Source organism: Xenopus tropicalis, chromosome 7, assembly GCF_000004195.4.
Source record: "Xenopus tropicalis strain Nigerian chromosome 7, UCB_Xtro_10.0, whole genome shotgun sequence".
Taxonomy (NCBI): Eukaryota; Metazoa; Chordata; class Amphibia; order Anura; family Pipidae; genus Xenopus; species Xenopus tropicalis.
Genome location: NC_030683.2, coordinates 1,885,871 through 1,911,137, shown reverse-complemented (window position 1 = coordinate 1,911,137; position 25,267 = coordinate 1,885,871). Strand labels below are relative to the sequence as shown.

The window sequence follows — 25,267 nt, the reverse complement described above, 5'->3', positions numbered from 1 at the left end:
GAGAGAGATCCAATAGGAACGCACAAAGTAGCACAGGGCTGCCAATAGGAACTCACAAGTAGCACAGGGCTGCCAATAGGAACTCACAAGTAGCACAGGGCTGCCAATAGGAACGCACAAGTAGCACAGGGCTGCCAATAGGAAGACACAAGTAGCACAGGGCTGCCAATAGGAACACAAGTAGCACAGGGCTGCCAATAGGAACGCACAAGTAGCACAGGGCTGCCAATAGGAACACAAGTAGCACAGGGCTGCCAATAGGAACTCACAAGTAGCACAGGGCTGCCAATAGGAACGCACAAGTAGCACAGGGCTGCCAATAGGAAGCACAAGTAGCACAGGGCTGCCAATAGGAACGCACAAGTAGCACAGGGCTGCCAATAGGAACTCACAAGTAGCACAGGGCTGCCAATAGGAACAACAAGTAGCACAGGGCTGCCAATAGGAACTCACAAGTAGCACAGGGCTGCCAATAGGAAACAAGTAGCACAGGGCTGCCAATAGGAACTCACAAGTAGCACAGGGCTGCCAATAGGAAGACACAAGTAGCAAAGGGCTGCCAATAGGAACTCACAAGTAGCACAGGGCTGCCAATAGGAACTCACAAGTAGCACAGGGCTGCCAATAGGAACTCACAAGTAGCACAGGGCTGCCAATAGGAACGCACAAGTAGCACAGGGCTGCCAATAGGAACTCACAAGTAGCACAGGGCTGCCAATAGGAACTCACAAGTAGCACAGGGCTGCCAATAGGAACTCACAAGTAGCACAGGGCTGCCAATAGGAACTCACAAGTAGCACAGGGCTGCCAATAGGAACGACACAAGTAGCACAGGGCTGCCAATAGGAACTCACAAGTAGCACAGGGCTGCCAATAGGAACCACAAGTAGCACAGGGCTGCCAATAGGAACACAAAGTAGCACAGGGCTGCCAATAGGAACTCACAAGTAGCACAGGGCTGCCAATAGGAACGCACAAGTAGCACAGGGCTGCCAATAGGAACGCACAAGTAGCACAGGGCTGCCAATAGGAACTCACAAGTAGCACAGGGCTGCCAATAGGAACTCACAAGTAGCACAGGGCTGCCAATAGGAACACACAAGTAGCACAGGGCTGCCAATAGGAACTCACAAGTAGCACAGGGCTGCCAATAGGAACTCACAAGTAGCACAGGGCTGCCAATAGGAACGCACAAGTAGCACAGGGCTGCCAATAGGAACGCACAAGTAGCACAGGGCTGCCAATAGGAACGCACAAGTAGCACAGGGCTGCCAATAGGAACGCACAAGTAGCACAGGGCTGCCAATAGGAACACACAAGTAGCACAGGGCTGCCAATAGGAACGCACAAGTAGCACAGGGCTGCCAATAGGAACGCACAAGTAGCACAGGGCTGCCAATAGGAACTCACAAGTAGCACAGGGCTGCCAATAGGAACTCACAAGTAGCACAGGGCTGCCAATAGGAACTCACAAGTAGCACAGGGCTGCCAATAGGAACTCACAAGTAGCACAGGGCTGCCAATAGGAACTCACAAGTAGCACAGGGCTGCCAATAGGAACGCACAAGTAGCACAGGGCTGCCAATAGGAACGCACAAGTAGCACAGGGCTGCCAATAGGAACACAAGTAGCACAGGGCTGCCAATAGCACAGGGCTGCCAATAGGAACTCACAAGTAGCACAGGGCTGCCAATAGGAACTCACAAGTAGCACAGGGCTGCCAATAGGAACTCACAAGTAGCACAGGGCTGCCAATAGGAACTCACAAGTAGCACAGGGCTGCCAATAGGAACGCACAAGTAGCACAGGGCTGCCAATAGGAACGCACAAGTAGCACAGGGCTGCCAATAGGAACTCACAAGTAGCACAGGGCTGCCAATAGGAAGACACAAGTAGCACAGGGCTGCCAATAGGAAGGCACAAGTAGCACAGGGCTGCCAATAGGAAGGCACAAGTAGCACAGGGCTGCCAATAGGAACTCACAAGTAGCACAGGGCTGCCAATAGGAACTCACAAGTAGCACAGGGCTGCCAATAGGAACTCACAAGTAGCACAGGGCTGCCAATAGGAACGCACAAGTAGCACAGGGCTGCCAATAGGAACTCACAAGTAGCACAGGGCTGCCAATAGGAAGACAGAAGTAGCATAGGGCTGCCAATAGGAACTCACAAGTAGCACAGGGCTGCCAATAGGAACGCACAAGTAGCACAGGGCTGCCAATAGGAACTCAGAAGTAGCACAGGGCTGCCAATAGGAAGACAGAAGTAGCATAGGGCTGCCAATAGGAACTCACAAGTAGCACAGGGCTGCCAATAGGAAGACAGAAGTAGCATAGGGCTGCCAATAGGAACTCACAAGTAGCACAGGGCTGCCAATAGGAACTCACTAGTAGCACAGGGCTGCCGATAGGAACTCACAAGTAGCACAGGGCTGCCAATAGGAAGACAGAAGTAGCATAGGGCTGCCAATAGGAACTCACAAGTAGCACAGGGCTGCCAATAGGAACTCACAAGAAGCACAGGGCTGCCAATAGGAACTCACAAGTAGCACAGGGCTGCCAATAGGAACTCACTAGTAGCACAGGGCTGCCGATAGGAACTCACAAGTAGCACAGGGCTGCCAATAGGAAGACAGAAGTAGCATAGGGCTGCCAATAGGAACTCACAAGTAGCACAGGGCTGCCAATAGGAATGCACAAGTAGCACAGGGCTGCCAATAGGAATGCACAAGTAGCACAGGGCTGCCAATAGGAACTCACTAGTAGCACAGGGCTGCCGATAGGAACTCACAAGTAGCACAGGGCTGCCAATAGGAAGACAGAAGTAGCACAGGGCTGCCAATAGGAACTCACAAGTAGCACAGGGCTGCCAATAGGAACTCACAAGTAGCACAGGGCTGCCAATAGAAACGCACAAGTAGCACAGGGCTGCCAATAGGAACGCACAAGTAGCACAGGGCTGCCAATAGGAACGCACAAGTAGCACAGGGCTGCCAATAGGAACGCACAAGTAGCACAGGGCTGCCAATAGGAACACACAAGTAGCACAGGGCTGCCAATAGGAACGCACAAGTAGCACAGGGCTGCCAATAGGAACTCACAAGTAGCACAGGGCTGCCAATAGGAACTCACAAGTAGCACAGGGCTGCCAATAGGAAAGCACAAGTAGCACAGGGCTTGCCAATAAGGAACGCACAAGTAGGCACAGGGCTGCCAATAGGAACGCACAAGTAGCACAGGGCTGCCAATAGGAACTCACAAGTAGCACAGGGCTGCCAATAGGAACTCACAAGTAGCACAGGGCTGCCAATAGGAACTCACAAGTAGCACAGGGCTGCCAATAGGAACTCACAAGTAGCACAGGGCTGCCAATAGAAACGCACTAGTAGCACAGGGCTGCCAATAGGAACGCACAAGTAGCACAGGGCTGCCAATAGGAACTCACAAGTAGCACAGGGCTGCCAATAGGAACACACAAGTAGCACAGGGCTGCCAATAGGAACTCACAAGTAGCACAGGGCTGCCAATAGGAACGCACAAGTAGCACAGGGCTGCCAATAGGAACGCACAAGTAGCACAGGGCTGCCAATAGGAACGCACAAGTAGCACAGGGCTGCCAATAGGAACGCACAAGTAGCACAGGGCTGCCAATAGGAACTCACAAGTAGCACAGGGCTGCCAATAGGAACGCACAAGTAGCACAGGGCTGCCAATAGGAACTCACAAGTAGCACAGGGCTGCCAATAGGAACTCACAAGTAGCACAGGGCTGCCAATAGGAACTCACAAGTAGCACAGGGCTGCCAATAGGAACTCACAAGTAGCACAGGGCTGCCAATAGGAAGACACAAGTAGCACAGGGCTGCCAATAGGAACTCACAAGTAGCACAGGGCTGCCAATAGGAAGACACAAGTAGCACAGGGCTGCCAATAGGAAGACACAAGTAGCACAGGGCTGCCAATAGGAACTCACAAGTAGCACAGGGCTGCCAATAGGAACTCACAAGTAGCACAGGGCTGCCAATAGGAACACACAAGTAGCACAGGGCTGCCAATAGGAACTCACAAGTAGCACAGGGCTGCCAATAGGAACGCACAAGTAGCACAGGGCTGCCAATAGGAACACACAAGTAGCACAGGGCTGCCAATAGGAACGCACAAGTAGCACAGGGCTGCCAATAGGAACGCACAAGTAGCACAGGGCTGCCAATAGGAACGCACAAGTAGCACAGGGCTGCCAATAGGAACTCACAAGTAGCACAGGGCTGCCAATAGGAAGACACAAGTAGCACAGGGCTGCCAATAGGAACTCACAAGTAGCACAGGGCTGCCAATAGGAACTCACAAGTAGCACAGGGCTGCCAATAGGAACGCACAAGTAGCACAGGGCTGCCAATAGGAACGCACAAGTAGCACAGGGCTGCCAATAGGAACCACAAGTAGCACAGGGCTGCCAATAGGAAGACAAGTAGCAAGGGCTGCCAATAGGAACTCACAAGTAGCACAGGCTGCCAATAGGAACACAAGTAGCACAGGGCTGCCAATAGGAACCACAAGTAGCACAGGGCTGCCAATAGGAACGCACAAGTAGCACAGGGCTGCCAATAGGAACACACAAGTAGCACAGGGCTGCCAATAGGAACTCACAAGTAGCACAGGGCTGCCAATAGGAACTCCAAGTAGCACAGGGCTGCCAATAGGAACTCACAAGTAGCACAGGGCTGCCAATAGGAACGCACAAGTAGCACAGGGCTGCCAATAGGAACTCACAAGTAGCACAGGGCTGCCAATAGGAACGCACAAGTAGCACAGGGCTGCCAATAGGAACGCACAAGTAGCACAGGGCTGCCAATAGGAACTCACAAGTAGCACAGGGCTGCCAATAGGAACTCACAAGTAGCACAGGGCTGCCAATAGTAACGCACAAGTAGCACAGGGCTGCCAATAGGAACTCACAAGTAGCACAGGGCTGCCAATAGGAACTCACAAGTAGCACAGGGCTGCCAATAGGAACTCACAAGTAGCACAGGGCTGCCAATAGGAACTCACAAGTAGCACAGGGCTGCCAATAGGAACTCACAAGTAGCACAGGGCTGCCAATAGAAACTCACAAGTAGCACAGGGCTGCCAATAGGAACACACAAGTAGCACAGGGCTGCCAATAGGAACGCACAAGTAGCACAGGGCTGCCAATAGGAACTCACAAGTAGCACAGGGCTGCCAATAGGAACTCACAAGTAGCACAGGGCTGCCAATAGGAACGCACAAGTAGCACAGGGCTGCCAATAGGAACTCACAAGTAGCACAGGGCTGCCAATAGGAACTCACAAGTAGCACAGGGCTGCCAATAGGAACTCACAAGTAGCACAGGGCTGCCAATAGGAACTCACAAGTAGCACAGGGCTGCCAATAGGAACTCACAAGTAGCACAGGGCTGCCAATAGGAACTCACAAGTAGCACAGGGCTGCCAATAGGAACGCACAAGTAGCACAGGGCTGCCAATAGGAACACACAAGTAGCACAGGGCTGCCAATAGGAACTCACAAGTAGCACAGGGCTGCCAATAGGAACTCACAAGTAGCACAGGGCTGCCAATAGGAACTCACAGGTTAGCACTAGGGATAAGTCTCATCTGTACAAATGCTATTAGGGGACACAAAATGGCCAGTTATCTGTTTAGGGAACAACAGAACATTTATGTGGATTATGTAATAAAAGCCCTAGGTTTGCCTAGGTGCAGTAACCCATAGCAACCAATCAGCAGGCAGCATTTACTGGTTTCCTTTTTAAGAGCAAACATCTTATTTGTTACTATGGGTTACTGTTCCTGGGCAAACTTTTGTTATTACATATTGGGGTTAGATGTTAATCTATTCTGATCGATCCCATCCTGCCCCACCCCAAGGATCCCAGTTGTGATCCCTACGGCTCCTCCCACCCATCCCACTGACATTTGCTCCTCTGAGTGACCCCCCCATTCTGATATAGTGGGTTAAATGGACAGAAGTGTCAGGTGATTGTTGTTTTATTAAGTGACAGATTTCCCCTTTAATCCCAATCGGAGCAGCTTCTGAGCAAATCTCCTATTATTCAGCCTCTAATTGACCAAAACTGCGATTGTAGCGACACCTAATTAGATGGGGGAGGTGGGAAACGGCGAGCGCGCTCGGCCAGGGATCTCACACTTACTGGAAGTGTCTGATACACTGATAATATGTTTCTCTGGTGCTTCTCCGGCTCCGCTCGGCTGTCTGTCAGCTCTTGCGCATAATCCTTTCCCAACCCTTCAGCCCCATTGTGAGCAGCAGTCCTGCCCTGCTTTATGGCTGAGATTCTAGCTATCTGTATAACAGAGCATTCTGTCACAGTGGCACAGATCCTATCTGATCCCCCCCATTGTAAGCAGCAGTCCTGCCCTGCTTTATGGCTGAGATTCTAGCTATCTGTATAACAGAGCATTCTGTCACAGTGGCACAGATCCTATCTGACCCCCCCATTGTAAGCAGCAGTCCTGCCCTGCTTTATGGCTGAGATTCTAGCTATCTGTATAACAGAGCATTCTGTCACAGTGGCACAGATCCTATCTGATCCCCCCATTGTAAGCAGCAGTCCTGCCCTGCTTATGGTGAGATTCTAGCTATCTGTATAACAGAGCATTCTGTCACAGTGGCACAGATCCTATCTGATCCCCCATTGTAAGCAGCAGTCCTGCCCTGCTTTATGGCTGAGATTCTAGCTATCTGTATAACAGAGCATTCTGTCACAGTGGCACAGATCCTATCTGATCCCCCCATTGTAAGCAGCAGTCCTGCCCTGCTTTATGGCTGAGATTCTAGCTATCTGTATAACAGAGCATTCTGTCACAGTGGCACAGATCCTATCTGATCCCCCCATTGTAAGCAGCAGTCCTGCCCTGCTTTATGGCTGAGATTCTAGCTATCTGTATAACAGAGCATTCTGTCACAGTGGCACAGATCCTATCTGATCCCCCCATTGTAAGCAGCAGTCCTGCCCTGCTTTATGGCTGAGATTCTAGCTACAATAGATATATATATATATAACATTTTTCTGGAATATGAGTGAATTCCAGCCTTTCTGTGGGTTTCTCTCCTTTATGATAGAAAAGAAGGAGCAATTTAGATCCCTTTACAGAATGAGGGGTATTTATATCCAGCCGGAGATCAGAACATAAGGCGCATTTTTCATTTCTTACTTTGCTTTTTTATGTTTAATTCTGAGAAGCCGAGGTTCTTAAGAGAAATCAATCCACACAATTTATTTTTAACTTCTGCCTCCTTAGTTCCCATTGATTTCTATCTCAGGAATCAATTGCACAAAAGACAACTTATCAGGACAGTGAGTTTCCAAGGACCCACCCGGCCCTAAGTCTTTATTGAACCAGACATTAAATTCTTATTATAAAACTAATTGAATGAAGACATTTAATGAATGGTCTGACAAAATCACTTTCTACTGGTGAGTAATGTGGCATGTTACCCCCCCCCCCCCCAGTAATATGTGTGCGACACATTGCTGTACAGCTTGGTATGTGATTGGTACACTATTAGCATGAGAGATCAGTGGGGGGATACAGTATTAAGTATGAGAAATCAGTGGGGGGGATACAGTATTAGTATGAGAAATCAGTGGGGGGATACAGTATTAGGGTGAGAAATCAGTGGGGGGGATACAGTATTAGGGTGAGAAATCAGTGGGGGGGATACAGTATTAGGGTGAGAAATCAGTGGGGGGGATACAGTATTAGCATGAGAAATCAGTGGGGGGATACAGTATTAGGGTGAGAAATCAGTGGGGGGGATACAGTATTAGGGTGAGAAATCAGTGGGGGGGATACAGTATTAGGGTGAGAAATCAGTGGGGGGGATACAGTATTAGCATGAGAAATCAGTGGGGGGATACAGTATTAGGGTGAGAAATCAGTGGGGGGGATACAGTATTAGGGTGAGAAATCAGTTGGGGGGATACAGTATTAGTATGAGAAATCAGTGGGGGGGATACAGTATTAGCATGAGAAATCAGTGGGGGGATACAGTATTAGGGTGAGAAATCAGTGGGGGGGATACAGTATTAGGGTGAGAAATCAGTTGGGGGGATACAGTATTAGGGTGAGAAATCAGTTGGGGGGATACAGTATTAGGGTGAGAAATCAGTGGGGGGATACAGTAATTAGGGTGAGAAATCAGTGGGGGGGATACAGTATTAGGGTGAGAAATCAGTGGGGGGGATACAGTATTAGGGTGAGAAATCAGTGGGGGGATACAGTATTAGGGTGAGAAATCAGTGGGGGGGATACAGTATTAGGGTGAGAAATCAGTGGGGGGATACAGTATTAGGGTGAGAAATCAGTGGGGGATACAGTATTAGGGTGAGAAATCAGTGGGGGGATACAGTATTAGGTGAGAAATCAGTCGGGGGGGATACAGTATAAGGGTTAGAAATCAGTAGGGGGGTATACAGTATTAGCATGAGAAATTAGTGGGGGGGGATACAGTATAAGGGTTAGAAATCAGTAGGGGGTATACAGTATTAGCATGAGAAATCAGTGGGGGGGGATACACTATTAGGGTGAGAAATCAGTGGGGGGATACAGTATTAGCATGAGAAATCAGTGGGGGGGGATACAGTATTAGCATGAGAAATCAAGTGGGGGGGATACAGTATTAGGGTGAGAAATCAGTGGGGGGATAACAGTATTAGGGTGAGAAATCAGTGGGGGGGATACAGTATTAGGGTGAGAAATAAGTGGGGGGGATACAGTATTAGGGTGAGAAATAGTGGGGGGGATACAGTATTAGGGTGAGAAATCAGTGGGGGGGATACAGTATTAGGGTGAGAAATCAGTGGGGGGGATACAGTATAGGGTGAGAATCTGGGGGGATACGGTATTAGGGTGAGAGTTTACTGGGGGGGATACAGTATTAGGGTGAGAGTTTACTGGGGGGGAATACAGTATTAGGGTGAGAGTTTACTGGGGGGGATACAGTATTAGGGTGAGAGTTTACTGGGGGGGGATACGGTATTAGGGTGAGAGTTTACTGGGGGGGGGCAAGATTACTCATTATTTTCATAGAAACGTATTCTCACTAATGGACTAGATCCTTTCCTGCTGTGATATTGGGGTTTCCCTGTTTAACCCTTTCCAGTGTCCCCACGTTTGTTCCCAGTACCCGCGGCCCCCCAGTCCCTGTCGCTTGGGAGGAGACACAAAGGGAAAGTGACAGAATAATCTGGGAAGACAGATGCGCCTAATAGCAAACAGATTTGTCCGAGAAGATTCATTGGCTCTGGCCCGAGGCCCAATTAAACCGTAAAGCGAAATTCCAGAAAATGAGATTAATGGGAAAGTCATTAGCAAGCGAAACGCGAGATCATTTTGCTCAAACGCGGCGGCTGATCACTCGGCAAATAATTGTCTGACATTCATTAAATCTGCAGTAAAACTTGGGCTTTAGCGGAAAAGCCTGATAATCCCGGGATTTGCTGTTTGGCGACTTTCTCTTAAATTGTATTGTCTCTCGTTTCATCCAAATCCCTTAATTGCCCTAATTAGCCCCAAACTGCCGGCCCCCGGGCCCTAACTGTCACTTTACTCCATGTTCCTATAGGGTCACATGTAACCCAATAACTGTCACTGTGTCTGTCCCTTTCCCTTCCCTGCACTGCTGGTTCTGACTCCTGATACAACTCCCCAATATCCATTCATTCCTCATTCTCACTGGGTTTATAGTTATGTGTAACTGTCACTGTGTCTGTCCCTTTCCCTTCCCTGCACTGCTGGTCTGACTCCTGATACAACTCCCCAATATCCATTCATCCCTCATTCTCAATGGGTTGTATAGTTATGTGTAAACTGTCACTGTGTCTGTCCCTTTCCCTTCCCTGCACTGCTGGTTCTGACTCCTGATACAACTCCCCAATATCCTTTCATTCCTCATTCTCACTGGGTTTATAGTTATGTGTAACTGTCACTGTGTCTGTCCCTTTCCCTTCCCTGCACTGCTGGTTCTGACTCCTGATACAACTCCCCAATACCCATTCATTCCTCATTCTCACTGGGTTTATAGTTATGTGTAACTGTCACTGTGTCTGTCCTTTCCCTTCCCTGCACTGCTGTTCTGACTCCTGATACAACTCCCCAATACCCATTCATCCTCATTCTCACTGGGTTTATAGTTATGTGTAACTGTCACTGTGTCTGTTCCGTTCCCTTCCCTGCACTGCTGGTTCTGACTCCTGATACAACTCCCCAATACCCATTCATCCCTCATTCTCACTGGGTTTATAGTTATGTGTAACTGTCACTGTGTCTGTCCCTTTCCCTTCCCTGCACTGCTGGTTCTGACTCCTGATACAACTCCCCAATATCCATTCATTCCTCATTCTCACTGGGTTTATAGTTATGTGTAACTGTCACTGTGTCTGTCCCTTTCCCTTCCCTGCACTGCTGGTTCTGACTCCTGATACAACTCCCCAATACCCATTCATTCCTCATTCTCACTGGGTTTATAGTTATGTGTAACTGTCACTGTGTCTGTCCCTTTCCCTTCCCTGCACTGCTGGTTCTGACTCCTGATACAACTCCCCAATACCCATTCATTCCTCATTCTCACTGGGTTTATAGTTATGTGTAACTGTCACTGTGTCTGTCCCTTTCCCTTCCCTGCACTGCTGGTTCTGACTCCTGATACAACTCCCCAATATCCATTCATCCCTCATTCTCACTGGGTTATAGTTATGTGTAACTGTCACTGTGTCTGTCCCTTTCCCTTCCCTGCACTGCTGGTTCTGACTCCTGATACAACTCCCCAATACCCATTCATTCCTCATTCTCACTGGGTTTATAGTTATGTGTAACTGTCACTGTGTCTGTCCCTTTCCCTTCCCTGCACTGCTGGTTCTGACTCCTGACACAACTCCCCAATACCCATTCATTCCTCATTCTCACTGGGTTTATAGTTATGTGTAACTGTCACTGTGTCTGTCCCTTTCCCTTCCCTGCACTGCTGGTTCTGACTCCTGATACAACTCCCCAATACCCATTCATCCCTCATTCTCACTGGGTTTATAGTTATGTGTAACTGTCACTGTGTCTGTCCCTTTCCCTTCCCTGCACTGCTGGTTCTGACTCCTGATACAACTCCCCAATACCCATTCATCCCTCATTCTCACTGGGTTTATAGTTATGTGTAACTGTCACTGTGTCTGTCCCTTTCCCTTCCCTGCACTGCTGGTTCTGACTCCTGATACAACTCCCCAATACCCATTCATTCCTCATTCTCACTGGGTTTATAGTTATGTGTAACTGTCACTGTGTCTGTTCCGTTCCCTTCCCTGCACTGCTGGTTCTGACTCCTGATACAACAATTCTGCCCCCCCCCCCCCGCAGCCCATCACACATTCATTCTGTTATCAGAACTGTTCTGGTCCCTGCAGGCCCGTTTGTCTCCCTATTACAGGAGGTACAGTTGCGTCTCTCTTTGTCTTCCCTCAGACTCACAGATAATAACTCGTTTCCTGCCCCAAGGGACACAATATTCCGTGCGCGTTTCTCCTTAATGGGATTGAATCCTCCCAGATGGAGTCGCTCGGCGCAGCCGTTGGTATCGGGGGCCCCCCCTCCCACCCTCTCTGTTGCCTTTTTCTATCTGCCCCCCCCAGAGTTGGGAATAAAAGGGAACCTCGGGGGCAGGAGTCGTATAACTCCAACTGCGCACTTACCTGGATTTGTATCGCTCGCAGCTTCTCATTGGCTGCCGACAATAAATCAGAGTTTTATGGCGACTTCTTTCGGGGCGTTGGAGCGTGCGGATTTGTAATAGAACAGAAAATTCTTTTAAGGATAAACGTGGTTTTAATAAACTTTGTAAAGGAAGCAGAGACAGTCACATGGGTACCATGGTTGCTATGGGTTACTAGACCTGATATAAACTGTAAGAATGGTATTAGATTATCAAAAGTATTTATTATGTATTTTCACTGATTTTGTATATTTTTAAAATGAATCAGCAGAATTCTGGGCATTGCTTTACATGTGCAGAACTGCAACTCTACGTGCCATTAATGCCCGTAACAGGGGGTCTCAGCCGTGTCCTGTGCTTTCAGGTGACCTCTGGTGGAAGAGCAAATTACTACGTGTCGTACAAACGCGAAGCCTTCGCTCAGATCAAATTGCCCAAATACTCGCTGCCCAAGGTACAGTAACTGCTCCCACTCATTATCCTGTCATGTGTGTATTCTGCTTTCTGTGCAGCAGTGCAGTAAAGCAGCCTGGCCGAAGGGAGGTTCTGCCCTTTACTTGTTTAATGGGCCCAATTACCCATTTATCTCCGGCAGGATATGCACATAATCAGCACCGATCAGAAGCAGGTATTCGCTGCCGTGCAGGAGTGGAACCAGAACGAAACCTACAATTTGTATATTTCCGACACTCGCGGCGTCTTCTTCACTCTGGCGCTCGAGAACGTCAAGAGCAGCCGCGGGGTCGAGGGGAACATCGTCATCGACCTTTATGAGGTATCATAAGGATTTCCATAACCTTATAAGGGATAATGTACCCCCTACTGTAAATGATAAGGATATTAGCAGTCACTGAGGGGTTCTGTGCCCCCCATATAAAGGCACAAGGCTGCAGGCTGAGTTATACAGGGAACTCTGAGTATCACTCATGTATTATAAGGGGTAATGTACCCCCTACTGTAAATGATAAGGATATTAGCAGTCACTGAGGGGTTCTGTGCCCCCCATATAAAGGCACAAGGCTGCAGGCTGAGTTATACAGGGAACTCTGAGTATCACTCATGTATTATAAGGGATAATGTACCCCCTACTGTAAATGATAAGGATATTAGCAGTCACTGAGGGGTTCTGTGCCCCCCATATAAAGGCACAAGGCTGCAGGCTGAGTTATACAGGGAACTCTGAGTATCACTCATGTATTATAAGGGATAATGTACCCCCTACTGTAAATGATAAGGATATTAGCAGTCACTGAGGGGTTCTGTGCCCCCCATATAAAGGCACAAGGCTGCAGGCTGAGTTATACAGGGAACTCTGAGTATCACTCATGTATTATAAGGGATAATGTACCCCCTACTGTAAATGATAAGGATATTAGCAGTCACTGAGGGGTTCTGTGCCCCCCATATAAAGGCACAAGGCTGCAGGCTGAGTTATACAGGGAACTCTGAGTATCACTCATGTATTATAAGGGATAATGTACCCCCTACTGTAAATGATAAGGATATTAGCAGTCACTGAGGGGTTCTGTGCCCCCCATATAAAGGCACAAGGCTGCAGGCTGAGTGCTTTTATACAGGTCATGGAACTTTAAGGTGTAATATCCTTATATTTTATAACAGGGGGTACTTTATTTATTATGATACACAAGTTTCAATGAGTCATGGGACAAACTACATCACTAAGTACCATTTATAAGGATATAATTTACAGGATATTCAGGGCGCTTGTGTATTATAACCATTTGATGCCCCCGTATTGGGCAAAAGATTTGCCGTTCTGCCCCAGGGAATCTCTTGCTGTGCATCAATGTCTGTCTCGTCTCCTTACTCCTAGGTAGCCGGGGTAAAGGGGTTATTTCTGGCCAACAAGAAGGTGGACGAACAGATAAAGACGTTTATTACTTATAACAAAGGTCGGGACTGGCGCCTGCTACAAGCCCCGGACACGGACCTGAGGGGGAACCCAATCACCTGCCTGCTGGTCAGTTGCCCCAATTGCCCGCTCTATAATGGGGGAGGGGAATCCGAGGTATAAACACAGGGGAATAAATACACTATTGGGTAACAAGTCACTTTGGGGTTAATACACAGTAGCCCCCCCCATCTCTCGCTGTTTGTTCAATTATATATTGATAAGTGATTGGTTATTGGCCCCTGGGATGGTTATTGGCCTCCGGAATGGTTATTGGCCCCCAGGAACCTTACGGCTCTGTATTTTTATCACTGTGCCTGGGAGCTGCCATACTGCCGAGGTTAAATGAAATATAATTGGTTCCCATTCGTGCCCCAGTTTCTAAATTATTAGACCGAGACATAATTACTCGGCGTCCCATCTCCGAGATGCGATTGGTTTACTCCGTAGGGAAATCAGTTCCACACCATTAATGGTTAATGCTCCGATGACTGACTGGGGCTATTGGGAACCGGATGGGGCACTGGCGGCAGTAACTGTGCTGCTTTAATGTAGAGAATTCTCCCATAATGCACTGTTGCTCTGTGCCCCAATGGCTGGGATGCTGCAGGCAGCTAAGAATCAGCCAATCAGAGGCCACGTTGTATCATTTTCAGGTTCCTGATGGTTTTGAATCTCTTTCTCTATTTGCAGCCGTTCTGCTCCCTACATTTCCACCTGCAGATGTCAGAGAACCCCTATAACTCTGGGAGCATCTCCAGCAAGGTGACTGTCCCCTGGCTCATTGTTGCCTCAGGTGATTACAGTAAATACCCCCCCTTGTGGTACCAAGGGCCGGAGTCACATGTACTTGCCCCACTTGCTTGTTTGTCCCAGAAAGGATTGTGGTGCTTGTGTAATGGTGTGTTTGCTTGGTACTCGTGTCTCTACTTCCCCTTAGGGACTTCCTTGTTAGCACTCACACAGCAGCCCAGCCTTGCTTTACTGCAGGGACTCGGTACATACACTCAGGGGTGGTTTGGTTTGGTGGGAAAGGAGAGGCCATGATTGGTTTGGTGGGAAAGGAGAGGCCATGATTGGTTTGGTTGGAAAGGAGAGGCCATGATTGGTTTGGTGGGAAAGGAGAGGCCATGATTGGTCTGGGTGGGAAAGGAGAGGCCATGATTGGTTTGGTGGGAAAGGAGAGGCCATGATTGGTTTGGTGGGAAAGGAGAGGCCATGATTGGTTTGGTGGGAAAGGAGAGGCCATGATTGGTTTGGTGGGAAAGGAGAGGCCATGATTGGTCTGGGTGGGAAAGGAGAGGCCATGATTGGTTTGGTGGGAAAGGAGAGGCCATGATTGGTCTGGGTGGGAAAGGAGAGGCCATGATTGGTTTGGTGGGAAAGGAGAGGCCATGATTGGTTTGGTGGGAAAGGAGAGGCCATGATTGGTTTGGTGGGAAAGGAGAGGCCATGATTGGTCTGGGTGGGAAAGGAGAGGCCATGATTGGTTTGGTGGGAAAGGAGAGGCCATAATTGGTTTGGTGGGAAAGGAGAGGCCATGATTGGTTTGGTGGGAAAGGAGAGGCCATGATTGGTGGAGGTGGGAAAGTAGCAGTTTAGTTCTTGTCACTTACTGTATAATAAATAAGCCAATAACACACGGTGAGACTATTTATTGCCCGACACTCCATTTCCCTCAGTCCAAGGAAACAGTTAAATGATTTTGATGTGAAACAAAGTATCTTTCTGTTTCTCGTTTCCCCCCAACAAATCTTCCCGGAGCAGTGACTGTGTCAGACGCGGCGTTCGGCGCGGCCGCCGAGCCCAGATATTATGGCGTTTCTCGTACAAACCAATATCCATCCGTCAGCGCTCGGCGTGGGGGGGGGCACAGATTTATGGGAACAAAACCGCAAATATTTCTTCCTGTAGAGCGACGGTTATATTGGGGGGTCGCTAGTACTTCTCTCTGTAGCAATAAAACTGCATCTATTGTTACACAGCAATGCCTCGCCCACAGAGCTGACAATCACCCCTCTGCCCCAGGTCACTAGATATAAAGAGCCCTGAAAGCGTCAGTCATAAATATTGGGATTATATTTGTATTTCTGTTTTATTTTAGGGAACGTCGGCTCCGAGTTGTCCCCCACCGACACCAACATGTTCATCTCCTCTGATGGCGGCAACACCTGGAAACACGTATGTTCCTTGCGTGTAAATGTGGGGGGTCCATGTAATCCTGTGTATCTGTTCCGTTGCTTTATAGGGGGGCATTGGGGTATTTAGTAACCTATTGAAGTGTTAGGAATATAAATGTCGGGGGGGGGTGTTGTTTATTTAATGTTTTTTTCTCTCTCTGTGTCCCTGACAGATCTTTGAAGAGGAATATAACATATGGTACTTAGACTGGGGGGGCGCTCTGGTTGCCATGAAACATACGACCCTGCCGGTGCGCCATTTGTGGTAAGAACTTATAAATAACTATATAATAAATATATAAATATACTAATGGATATAAACTTAATGGATCGGGGGGCAATGTCATAACAGACTCGGGGGGGGGCAGATCCCTCACAACTGTTTCAGACTCATCTGTTTCCCTTTAAATCAATGTCTGCCCCAGTTTTGCTTTATCACCAATCATGTTATTGGCTCCTCCTCCTCATGTTGCCTACTCCTCCCAGTCATTTTAGCTCCTCCCCATTCCTCTTCATGACACCTACTCATCCCCCCCAGTTTCTATAACTTTCCCACCCTCTCCTCCTAATGTCACCCCAGTACCTCCCATTCTCTATGGCTCCTCCTCCTCATGTTGCCTACAACTCCTCCTAGTCATTGTAGCTCCTCCCCATTCCTCTTCATGACACCTACTCATCCCTCCCAGTTTCTATAACTTTCCCTTCCCCTCCTCCTAAGGTCACCCCTGTACCTCCCATTCTCTATGGCTCCTCCTCATGTTGCCTACTCATGCCTCCTACTCATTGTAGCTCCTCCCCATTCCTCTTCATGACACCTACTCATGGGGCCACCATCAGGGGGGCACAGGGGGAACAGTTGTCCTGGGCCCGGCCAATCTTCACTTTTAAAGTGGGCCTGGTCTATAGGGGGCACTGTGTATGAGGCAATTGGGGGCACTGTCTATGGGGACAATTGGGGGCACTGTCTATGGGGACAATTGGGGGCACTGTCTATGGGGACAACTGATGGCACTTTCTATGGGGGCACTGTGTACTGTCTATGGGGCAATTGGGGGCACTGTGTATGGAGGGGCCGTGGCTAGCATATCATCAGGGGGGCCCTGGCCAGCATAGCTGGGAGAACGGTGGTAGGGGGGCCCTAATACATTTTATGTCTGTGTGTCCTGTACTCATGGGAGGGGGGCCCAGAAAATTTTGTGAGGGGCCCCGTGATTTCTGATGGCGGCCCTGCCTACTCATCCCTCCCAGTTTCTATAACTTTCCCTCCCCCTTCCTCCTAATGTCACCCCTGTACCTCCCATTCTCTATGGCTCCTCCTACTTTTTCTTACAGTCAGTTTCCCCTTTATTCCCATTCCAGCTGGCATTTTCCGCTTGTTGCCACCTCCCCACCCCATCTGCTTGACTTGCCCTTTATTTCCTACCCTTCTTAATGTCTCCAGCCCCTTCCATCCCATAATATTATGGCATCTCCTTCTGGGTATTCTGCCCTCCCCCCCCCCCCCCCAAAAATGATCCTTTTTTATTATACTACCCAGTTAATATGTTCCAGTATCACAATGAAGGTACCATAGTATTTCTGTTTCTCTGCAAATAATGTAATTACATGCAATGGGACAGACAGACAAAGGGGAAATATCCCTCGTTGCTGTAAGAAGAGAAAGGAAAGTGCGACAATGGGATGTGATTGGCACAATGACCTAGAAGAGGAGGGTCCCTTGGGGTCAGGGGAACAAAACCACCGCGGGTTCATGGGAAAACTCCGATAAGGTCTGAACCAATCCCGTGTCCGTTATCAGTAGAAGCCAAACAGCATTCAGTCTCCACTGGGGTAGTGCGGGCGGAATAGCAAAGGGCTGATTGTCTGATGTGGGTTAAAGGCCCAGGAAGGGCAAAAAGGAGACAAAAACTCCCCCCCCCCGCGGGCCAGATACCGACGCTCCGACTGTTTATCTTTAATTATGTGGAACCGGCGCCGGGTACCGACCCATTGTTCCAGGCATATGATACCGACTGATAAGTGTCTGTCCCAGAATTCCCTGCCCCCGGGGGGGGGACTTTATTCCTTTAATAAGCGGCAGAGAGAGAACAGGAGCCAACGACCTCGATTTCTTTGCAGAATCCCTGAAATTAGTGAGAAATCAATGAGGTTTGGGCCGAAATCTCCCACAGGCACCAGAACCCGGATTCTTGAGTTTAGAAAATTTGCTATTTAACCTTAATAGGAAACCGTTGTTGGTTCCGCTGCCGCTGGGAACATTCCAGATACATGGGCAGAACCGATTGGGCCCCATAGCACTTAGTCGGGCCCTCCAGGGGTACTGGGATCTTAGCCCTCTGTGGGTGCCATGTTTAACTCAACCACGCCTCTGCCCAGCCCACGCCTCTGCCCAGCCCACGCCTCTACCCAGCCCACGCCTCTGCCCAGCCCACGCCTCTGCCCAGCCCACGCCTCTGCCCAGCCCACGCCTCTGCCCAGCCCACGCCTCTGCCCAGCCCACGCCTCTGCCCAGCCCACGCCTCTGCCCAGCCCACGCCTCTGCCCAGCCCACGCCTCTGCCCAGCCCACGCCTCTGCCCAGCCCACGCCTCTGCCCAGCCCAGAACATGGCACTGGCTGACCCAAACCCCTGATTGATCAGCTATTCAGGTCCATTAAATCTGTGCCGCCCCCCCAGTGCCCCTGATTGTATTCTGGACATAACCCTCCCCAGTGGTAGCCCTGCCCACTCGTAGGGGGCCTACCATTGGTTAAACAGATTTCAATGCCCCGCCTCCCTCATACATAGCTGTTGTATAGTTACCGGCTGGCCTATTGAGTGTAGCAGAAGCAGCCATGGCTTTCATATACCTTTAATTCACTACTTTATATCTCATTTTCAGTGATTTTCAGCTTCCCTGTCCCACAGCTATGTTACTTGGGGGCTTCTTTGTCCTTATTGCCCCCCCCCTTGGCATTGCGGGTTGGTTTTACCTTCAGTGCCTTGGGGAGCAGCAGCATAATCACCCCAAATCCCTCATATAATTCCCCCCTCTCTTATTGCTATTTGGGGGCTCAGTGGAAGCTGAGATACTTCTCTGCCTTTAGATTGAATGTTCCATTAGAGCAAAAAGCCCCCGTTCCTCTCTCTAAACACCCAGTGTCTGGAACAGTGTTATTTAGGAATCAATAAGCTTTTATAGGTCTCAGTGGCATTGATCTGACACACGGATCCGAACAGAACAGCAAGTACCGAGCGACTTCATCCATCAGCTTCTCCTGGGCCCGAACCCCTCGAGCCCAACGCGGCCTAATTCCTATATCTGTATCCAGCCCCTCGCTCTAGCCCCCAACTCACCCCTCTACATACAGAAATAGGGGTTGGTAGCACTAGGTAGGTACCTAATATATAGGGGCAGAGACAGCGGAAAGTGTTGGAAGGGTTACTGCCTGCCCTGCTCTCATTTCCCTACAGAAATAGGGGTTGGTAGCACTAGGTAGGTACCAAATATATAGGGGCAGAGACAGGGGAAAGTGTTGGAAGGGTTACTGCCTGCCCTGCTCTCATTTCCCTACAGAAATAGGGGTTGGTAGCACTAGGTAGGTACCTAATATATAGGGGCAGAGACAGGGGAAAGTGTTGGAAGGGTTACTGCCTGCCCTGCTCTCATTTCCCTACAGAAATAGGGGTTGGTAGCACTAGGTAGGTACCTAATATATAGGGGCAGAGACAGGGGAAAGTGTTGGGAGGGTTACTGCCTGCCCTGCTCTCATTTCCCTACAGAAATAGGGGTTGGTAGCACTAGGTAGGTACCTAATATATAGGGGCAGAGACAGGGGAAAGTGTTGGAAGGGTTACTGCCTGCCCTGCTCTCATTTCCCTACAGAAATAGGGGTTGGTAGCACTAGGTAGGTACCTAATATATAGGGGCAGAGACAGGGGAAAGTGTTGGGAGGGTTACTGCCTGCCCTGCTCTCATTTCCCTACAGAAATAGGGGTTGGTAGCACTAGGTAGGTACCTAATATATAGGGGCAGAGACAGGGGAAAGTGTTGGAAGGGTTTACTGCCTGCCCTGCTCTCATTTCCCTACAGAAATAGGGGTTGGTAGCACTAGGTAGGTACCTAATATATAGGGGCAGAGACAGCGGAAAGTGTTGGAAGGGTTACTGCCTGCCCTGCTCTCATTTCCCTACAGAAATAGGGGTTGGTAGCACTAGGTAGGTACCTAATATATAGGGGCAGAGACAGGGGAAAGTGTTGGGAGGGTTACTGCCTGCCCTGCTCTCATTTCCCTACAGAAATAGGGGTTGGTAGCACTAGGTAGGTACCTAATATATAGGGGCAGAGACAGGGGAAAGTGTTGGAAGGGTTACTGCCTGCCCTGCTCTCATTTCCCTACAGAAATAGGGGTTGGTAGCACTAGGTAGGTACCTAATATATAGGGGCAGAGACAGGGGAAAGTGTTGGAAGGGTTACTGCCCGCCCTGCTCTCATTTCCCTACAGAAATAGGGGTAGGTAGCACTAGGTAGGTACCTAATATATAGGGGCAGAGACAGGGGAAAGTGTTGGAAGGGTTACTGCCTGCCCTGCTCTCATTTCCCTACAGAAATAGGGGTTGGTAGCACTAGGTAGGTACCTAATATATAGGGGCAGAGACAGGGGAAAGTGTTGGAAGGGTTACTGCCTGCCCTGCTCTCATTTCCCTACAGAAATAGGGGTTGGTAGCACTAGGTAGGTACCTAATATATAGGGGCAGAGACAGGGGAAAGTGTTGGAAGGGTTACTGCCTGCCCTGCTCTCATTTCCCTACAGAAATAGGGGTTGGTAGCACTAGGTAGGTACCTAATATATAGGGGCAGAGACAGGGGAAAGTGTTGGAAGGGTTACTGCCTGCCCTGCTCTCATTTCCCTACAGAAATAGGGGTTGGTAGCACTAGGTAGGTACCTAATATATAGGGGCAGAGACAGGGGAAAGTGTTGGAAGGGGAACATATTACAAATAAAAGCAATATATTAGGTTATTGTCTGATTTGGTGGCACATACTCTTGCTTTTGATTGGTTCCAACTAAACTGAACTCTCACTATTTCCCAGGTTGAGTTTCGATGAGGGCCGTTCGTGGAATAAATACGCATTTACCTCCGTGCCGCTGTTTGTTGATGGGGCGCTTATAGAGCCTGGGCTGGAGAATCACATCATGACGTGAGTACCCCCCCCCAAACAATGTTGTTTATCATTTAGGCCACACACACTGCCATAAGGCCCCGCCCACTAGAAATTCACCCCTTTGCTCATTATTGCATTTTACATCAAAAAGTGTGTGAAAAAGCTTTATATGACACAGTGACCCCAACATTTCATGGCATAGTGACCCCAACATTTCATGACACAGTGACCCCAACATTTCATGGCACAGTGACCCCAACATTTCATGACACAGTGACCCCAACATTTCATGACACAGTGACCCCAACATTTCATGACACAGTGACCCCAACATTTCATGGCACAGTGACCCCAACATTTCATGACACAGTGACCCCAACATTTCATGACACAGTGACCCCAACATTTCATGGCACAGTGACCCCAACATTTCATGACACAGTGACCCCAACATTTCATGACACTGTGACCCCAAACATTCATGACACAGTGACCCCAACATTTCATGGCACAGTGACCCCATCATTTCATGGCACAGTGACCCCATCATTTCATGGCATAGTGACCCCAACATTTCATGACACTCTGACCCCAACATTTCATGACACTCTGACCCCATCATTTCAGGGCATAGTGACCCCAACATTTCACGGCACAGTGACCCCAACATTTCATGGCATAGTGACCCCAACATTTCATGGCATAGTGACCCCAACATTTCACGGCACAGTGACCCCAACATTTCATGGCATAGTGACCCCAACATTTCATGACACTCTGACCCCATCATTTCAGGGCATAGTGACCCCAACATTTCACGGCACAGTGACCCCAGTATTTTATGGCGCAGTGACCCCAACATTTCACGGCACAGTGACCCCAGTATTTTATGGCGCAGTGACCACATCATTTCAAGGCACAGTAACCCCAAATTTCTGGGGCTCCTAAATGTGTATTATAGAAAGATAAAATTGTTTCTGCTGTTAAGTTCTGGTTCCGTGTGGGTTTGGGTTTGGTTGCGGTTTATTAATGCTAATAAATACCCCCCCACGTCGCCGGCTTAGAACATTCAGCTCCATGTGTTACTGATCCCTAATGTTCCCCATTTCCAGTCTCAGCAGTCGGAACTCGTGGCTCGGCTCTAATTATCAGGCGAGGGGCTTGTGGGGGGCAGAGCGGGGGCCCCCCGTATCACATTCACGGCAGGTGTAGGAAACACATTATCTCCCCGTCGCCTCGGGGAAGGTGAAACCACGATACGGAGATCTCATTACGGATATTGCCCAGAATGTTCCCACCGAGGGCATCGCAGGTCTCTCCGGGGCCCGGCCCCACTTGTCCAATAATATCATCTAATTCCCAACATTCTCACCCCCCCACCCGCTGCACTATGGGGCCCTCAGGGGCCGAACGCCAACTCCATCTGCAGAATGGGAGTCGTTTGTTAATTAAATCTCAACTGTCGAAGGGTTAAGCACAGTTATAGGTTGGGGGGGGGGGTTGTTTAAACCTCAGAGTCACAGTCGGGTAAATACCGAATTCTGATGGCTGGAAATCAGGGGTGTAACTATATATATATATATACAGAGCAGACCCAGCAGTTGCAGGGGGGGCCAGGCTGAAGGGAGGGGGGCAGGGGAGGAGGGAGGGGGCAGGGGAGAAGGGAGGGGGGCAGGGGAGGAGGGAGGGGGCAGGGGAGGAGGGGAGGGGGGGCAGGGGAGGAGGGAGGGGGGCAGGGGAGAAGGGAGGGGGGCAGGGGAGGAGGGAGGGGCAGGGGAGAAGGGAGGGGGGCAGGGGAGGAGGGACTGGTCAAAAGGTTTTAGTGCAGGGGGGCCCCATCACGACCAAGTTACCCCGCTGACAGAAATGTCCACCAAAGGAGCAGATCCATAGCCACTTTCTCCACGCCGGCCAATGATTGGACCATATTTGGGGGCAATGATGTCATCGCCCAACAGTACAGTCTGTGGGCCAATCACCAAGCAGATCTCAGGCAACGAGCCTCTTGATTTGCTCCTCAGTTGGTTGTGGCCAGGTTGGCCCATGTTTGGCCAGTTGGAGGCTTGACAGCAGGAGGAGATTAGAGGCTCTTTTTCCCATAATGCAGTGGTTTCCCAGATGGTTCAGTTGTATTTGCAGCTGTGATTGGAGTGCAATACTATATTTTTCCCCTTTTATGTCGCTATTAATTAGTCGCCGCGTAACGAGGCCGCAGCGACAAGAAGCTGACGCTTATTTAAAGAGGGCGCTGGGCTGGTTCCATCTGCGTCCGGAAAGTCTGTGTCTCTGGCCAAGCGCCATTGCAGGCAGCGTCGGGCACGGTCAGCTTTGGACTCTGATTTGGTTGGCCAAAATATGGGCAACCAAATCAGCCAATCTACACGGTTCCAGCGCCAACTGGGTTTCTAAATGGCAGAAATAAGAAAATCGCTTGTTGCAATTTCATTGGTTGGATATTTATCTGGTTGGTTTTATCTGGATTTAATTGCAAGCTTTTGTGCCCCTTTATACTGGAATGCGGATCCAACGACCCACAACCTGGCCCCGACCCACCTACTTGCTGTGCCCCATTGCCAGAACCTCTAACTGTCACTTCTGGTCGCAGCTAAAATGGCGTTAACGGGAAGCTTTTGGCGCAAGTCAAACCTATTGGTGCAACTCGCCGCTAGAAGGTCAGAATTACCGCCATGTTCAGGGTGGCGACTGCCCCAGGGCTCCCTAGTGGCACGTGATTGGGCAGAAGAGGCAGGATGGGCACAATCAGGGCAGGAACTAGGGGGGGCAGAAGAGACACCTTTCTAGGGTGCAACGATGATGGGGCGCCAGGCAGGTACCTCTCCTCTTTACCCCTATTCTGTGCCCCGTTATCGTTACCCCCGATCGCTTGTCATTGGGAGGCGGAGCAATGAGCCCCCCTGTGAGGGGCAACTGGCCGGTTGGCTCGCCCCCCCCCCCTGGGCACAATGACGCTCAGAGCAACAGACGTGTAAGGAGCGGGTTTGGACCTTTAATGGAACCTAAAAGGTTCCCTTGCGACTGCGCCCATTACTGACCCCTTCAGGCTGTTACTGGGACCCTCGCCCCCCCCCCAGTCGCAGCAATCAGTGTTGCAGTCTGACTCCCCCAACATCCGCACAACCCGCCCCCCCGACTCCCTTCTTTAATATTATATAAACAAGAAGCTAAAAAAGTGCCCAAATTGAGCTTTTTTATTGGCTTTTCCATTATTCAGTTTCCAGCAGAAAGTCCATAAAGCGGAGGATTTTAGTGCCGCGCTCTGCCGCCTTCTCATCTCCGCGTGGCTCTGCGGCCTCCTTTATATTCCCCCCGCCAAAGCCCCTCGCTTCATCCTGCGCCGGAGACTCCATTGTTCCAGGCGCCGCGGGAGGGGCCGGAGGTCACGGGATTTTAGCGGATTAATTGGCACCGGGGACACCGGCCGAGACGTCGCCCTTTTGGGGCAGAATTTCCATATTCACCTGGATGCAAATATTATTCATTTTCCATGAAATCTCGGTATAAGAAAGTTATTTCCTAGTATCCATGGCAACTTCCCTTCTGGAAAAACGCAGCATCCCTGTCTCGCTTTGTGGCAGCCTATATTGCAGATAATACGCTCTGTGGGTCTGGGCAGCCGCCCCCCAATACCCGCGATGGGATCGGTTCCTAGCGGATTTTTTCGCCGGACATGGATTCGCAGCAAAATTCTACATTTCGCCATTGGCTAATTGTTGTGTAACTTCAAAAAAAGGGCGTGGTCACATCCAAAAAAGTCGCACGTATCAAAAAACGTTTCACGAATTTCTCACCGTTTCGCCAATTTTTCAGCAATTTTGCAAATTTTATGCCGACGCCGAACGTGGCAGATTCGCTCGTCACTATCAGTTGCCCTTTATTTACAGCCCTGCCGGCAGGGGAGGCTTTAACCTTATTAAACAAGGAGAGTCATGGAGACCGTATCCCTCTCTCTCTATGGTCCGTTGGGCAGTGGGAGGGGCCATGGAGCAGCTATTTTGGCTTCATTTAAACAGACGCAAATCATTGGCAGAACCGCTGACTCAACCCCCCCCCCCCCCGTTTAACCGGAGAGGTTTCTCCCGACCATCTGGGCAGCTGGAGAGACAAGCTTTTAATTACCATTAATATTGAGAGATTTGCCCATAAATAATGCAGCGGCGGGGCAGCTGGTCAATGCGTAGATTATGCGCCGGGTATTGTGCGCCTGAAAAATTAATGAAAAGTTTAATTATAGCAGAATTGCAAGTGACCTTT

General features: G+C 49.6%; 1 protein-coding gene across 1 annotated transcript in view; it reads left to right on the top strand.

Annotated features, from left to right (window-relative positions):
- sorcs3 (sortilin-related VPS10 domain containing receptor 3) overlaps positions 1-25,267 on the top strand; it is a 225,124-nt gene that overhangs the window by 159,198 nt on the left and 40,659 nt on the right. The window contains exons 8-14 of the mRNA XM_031905700.1: positions 12,122-12,211; positions 12,353-12,532; positions 13,592-13,738; positions 14,363-14,465; positions 15,774-15,850; positions 16,023-16,114; positions 20,924-21,031. Of these exons, the coding sequence (XP_031761560.1) occupies positions 12,122-12,211; positions 12,353-12,532; positions 13,592-13,738; positions 14,363-14,465; positions 15,774-15,850; positions 16,023-16,114; positions 20,924-21,031 (797 nt within the window). The remainder of the gene's footprint in view (positions 1-12,121; positions 12,212-12,352; positions 12,533-13,591; positions 13,739-14,362; positions 14,466-15,773; positions 15,851-16,022; positions 16,115-20,923; positions 21,032-25,267) is intronic.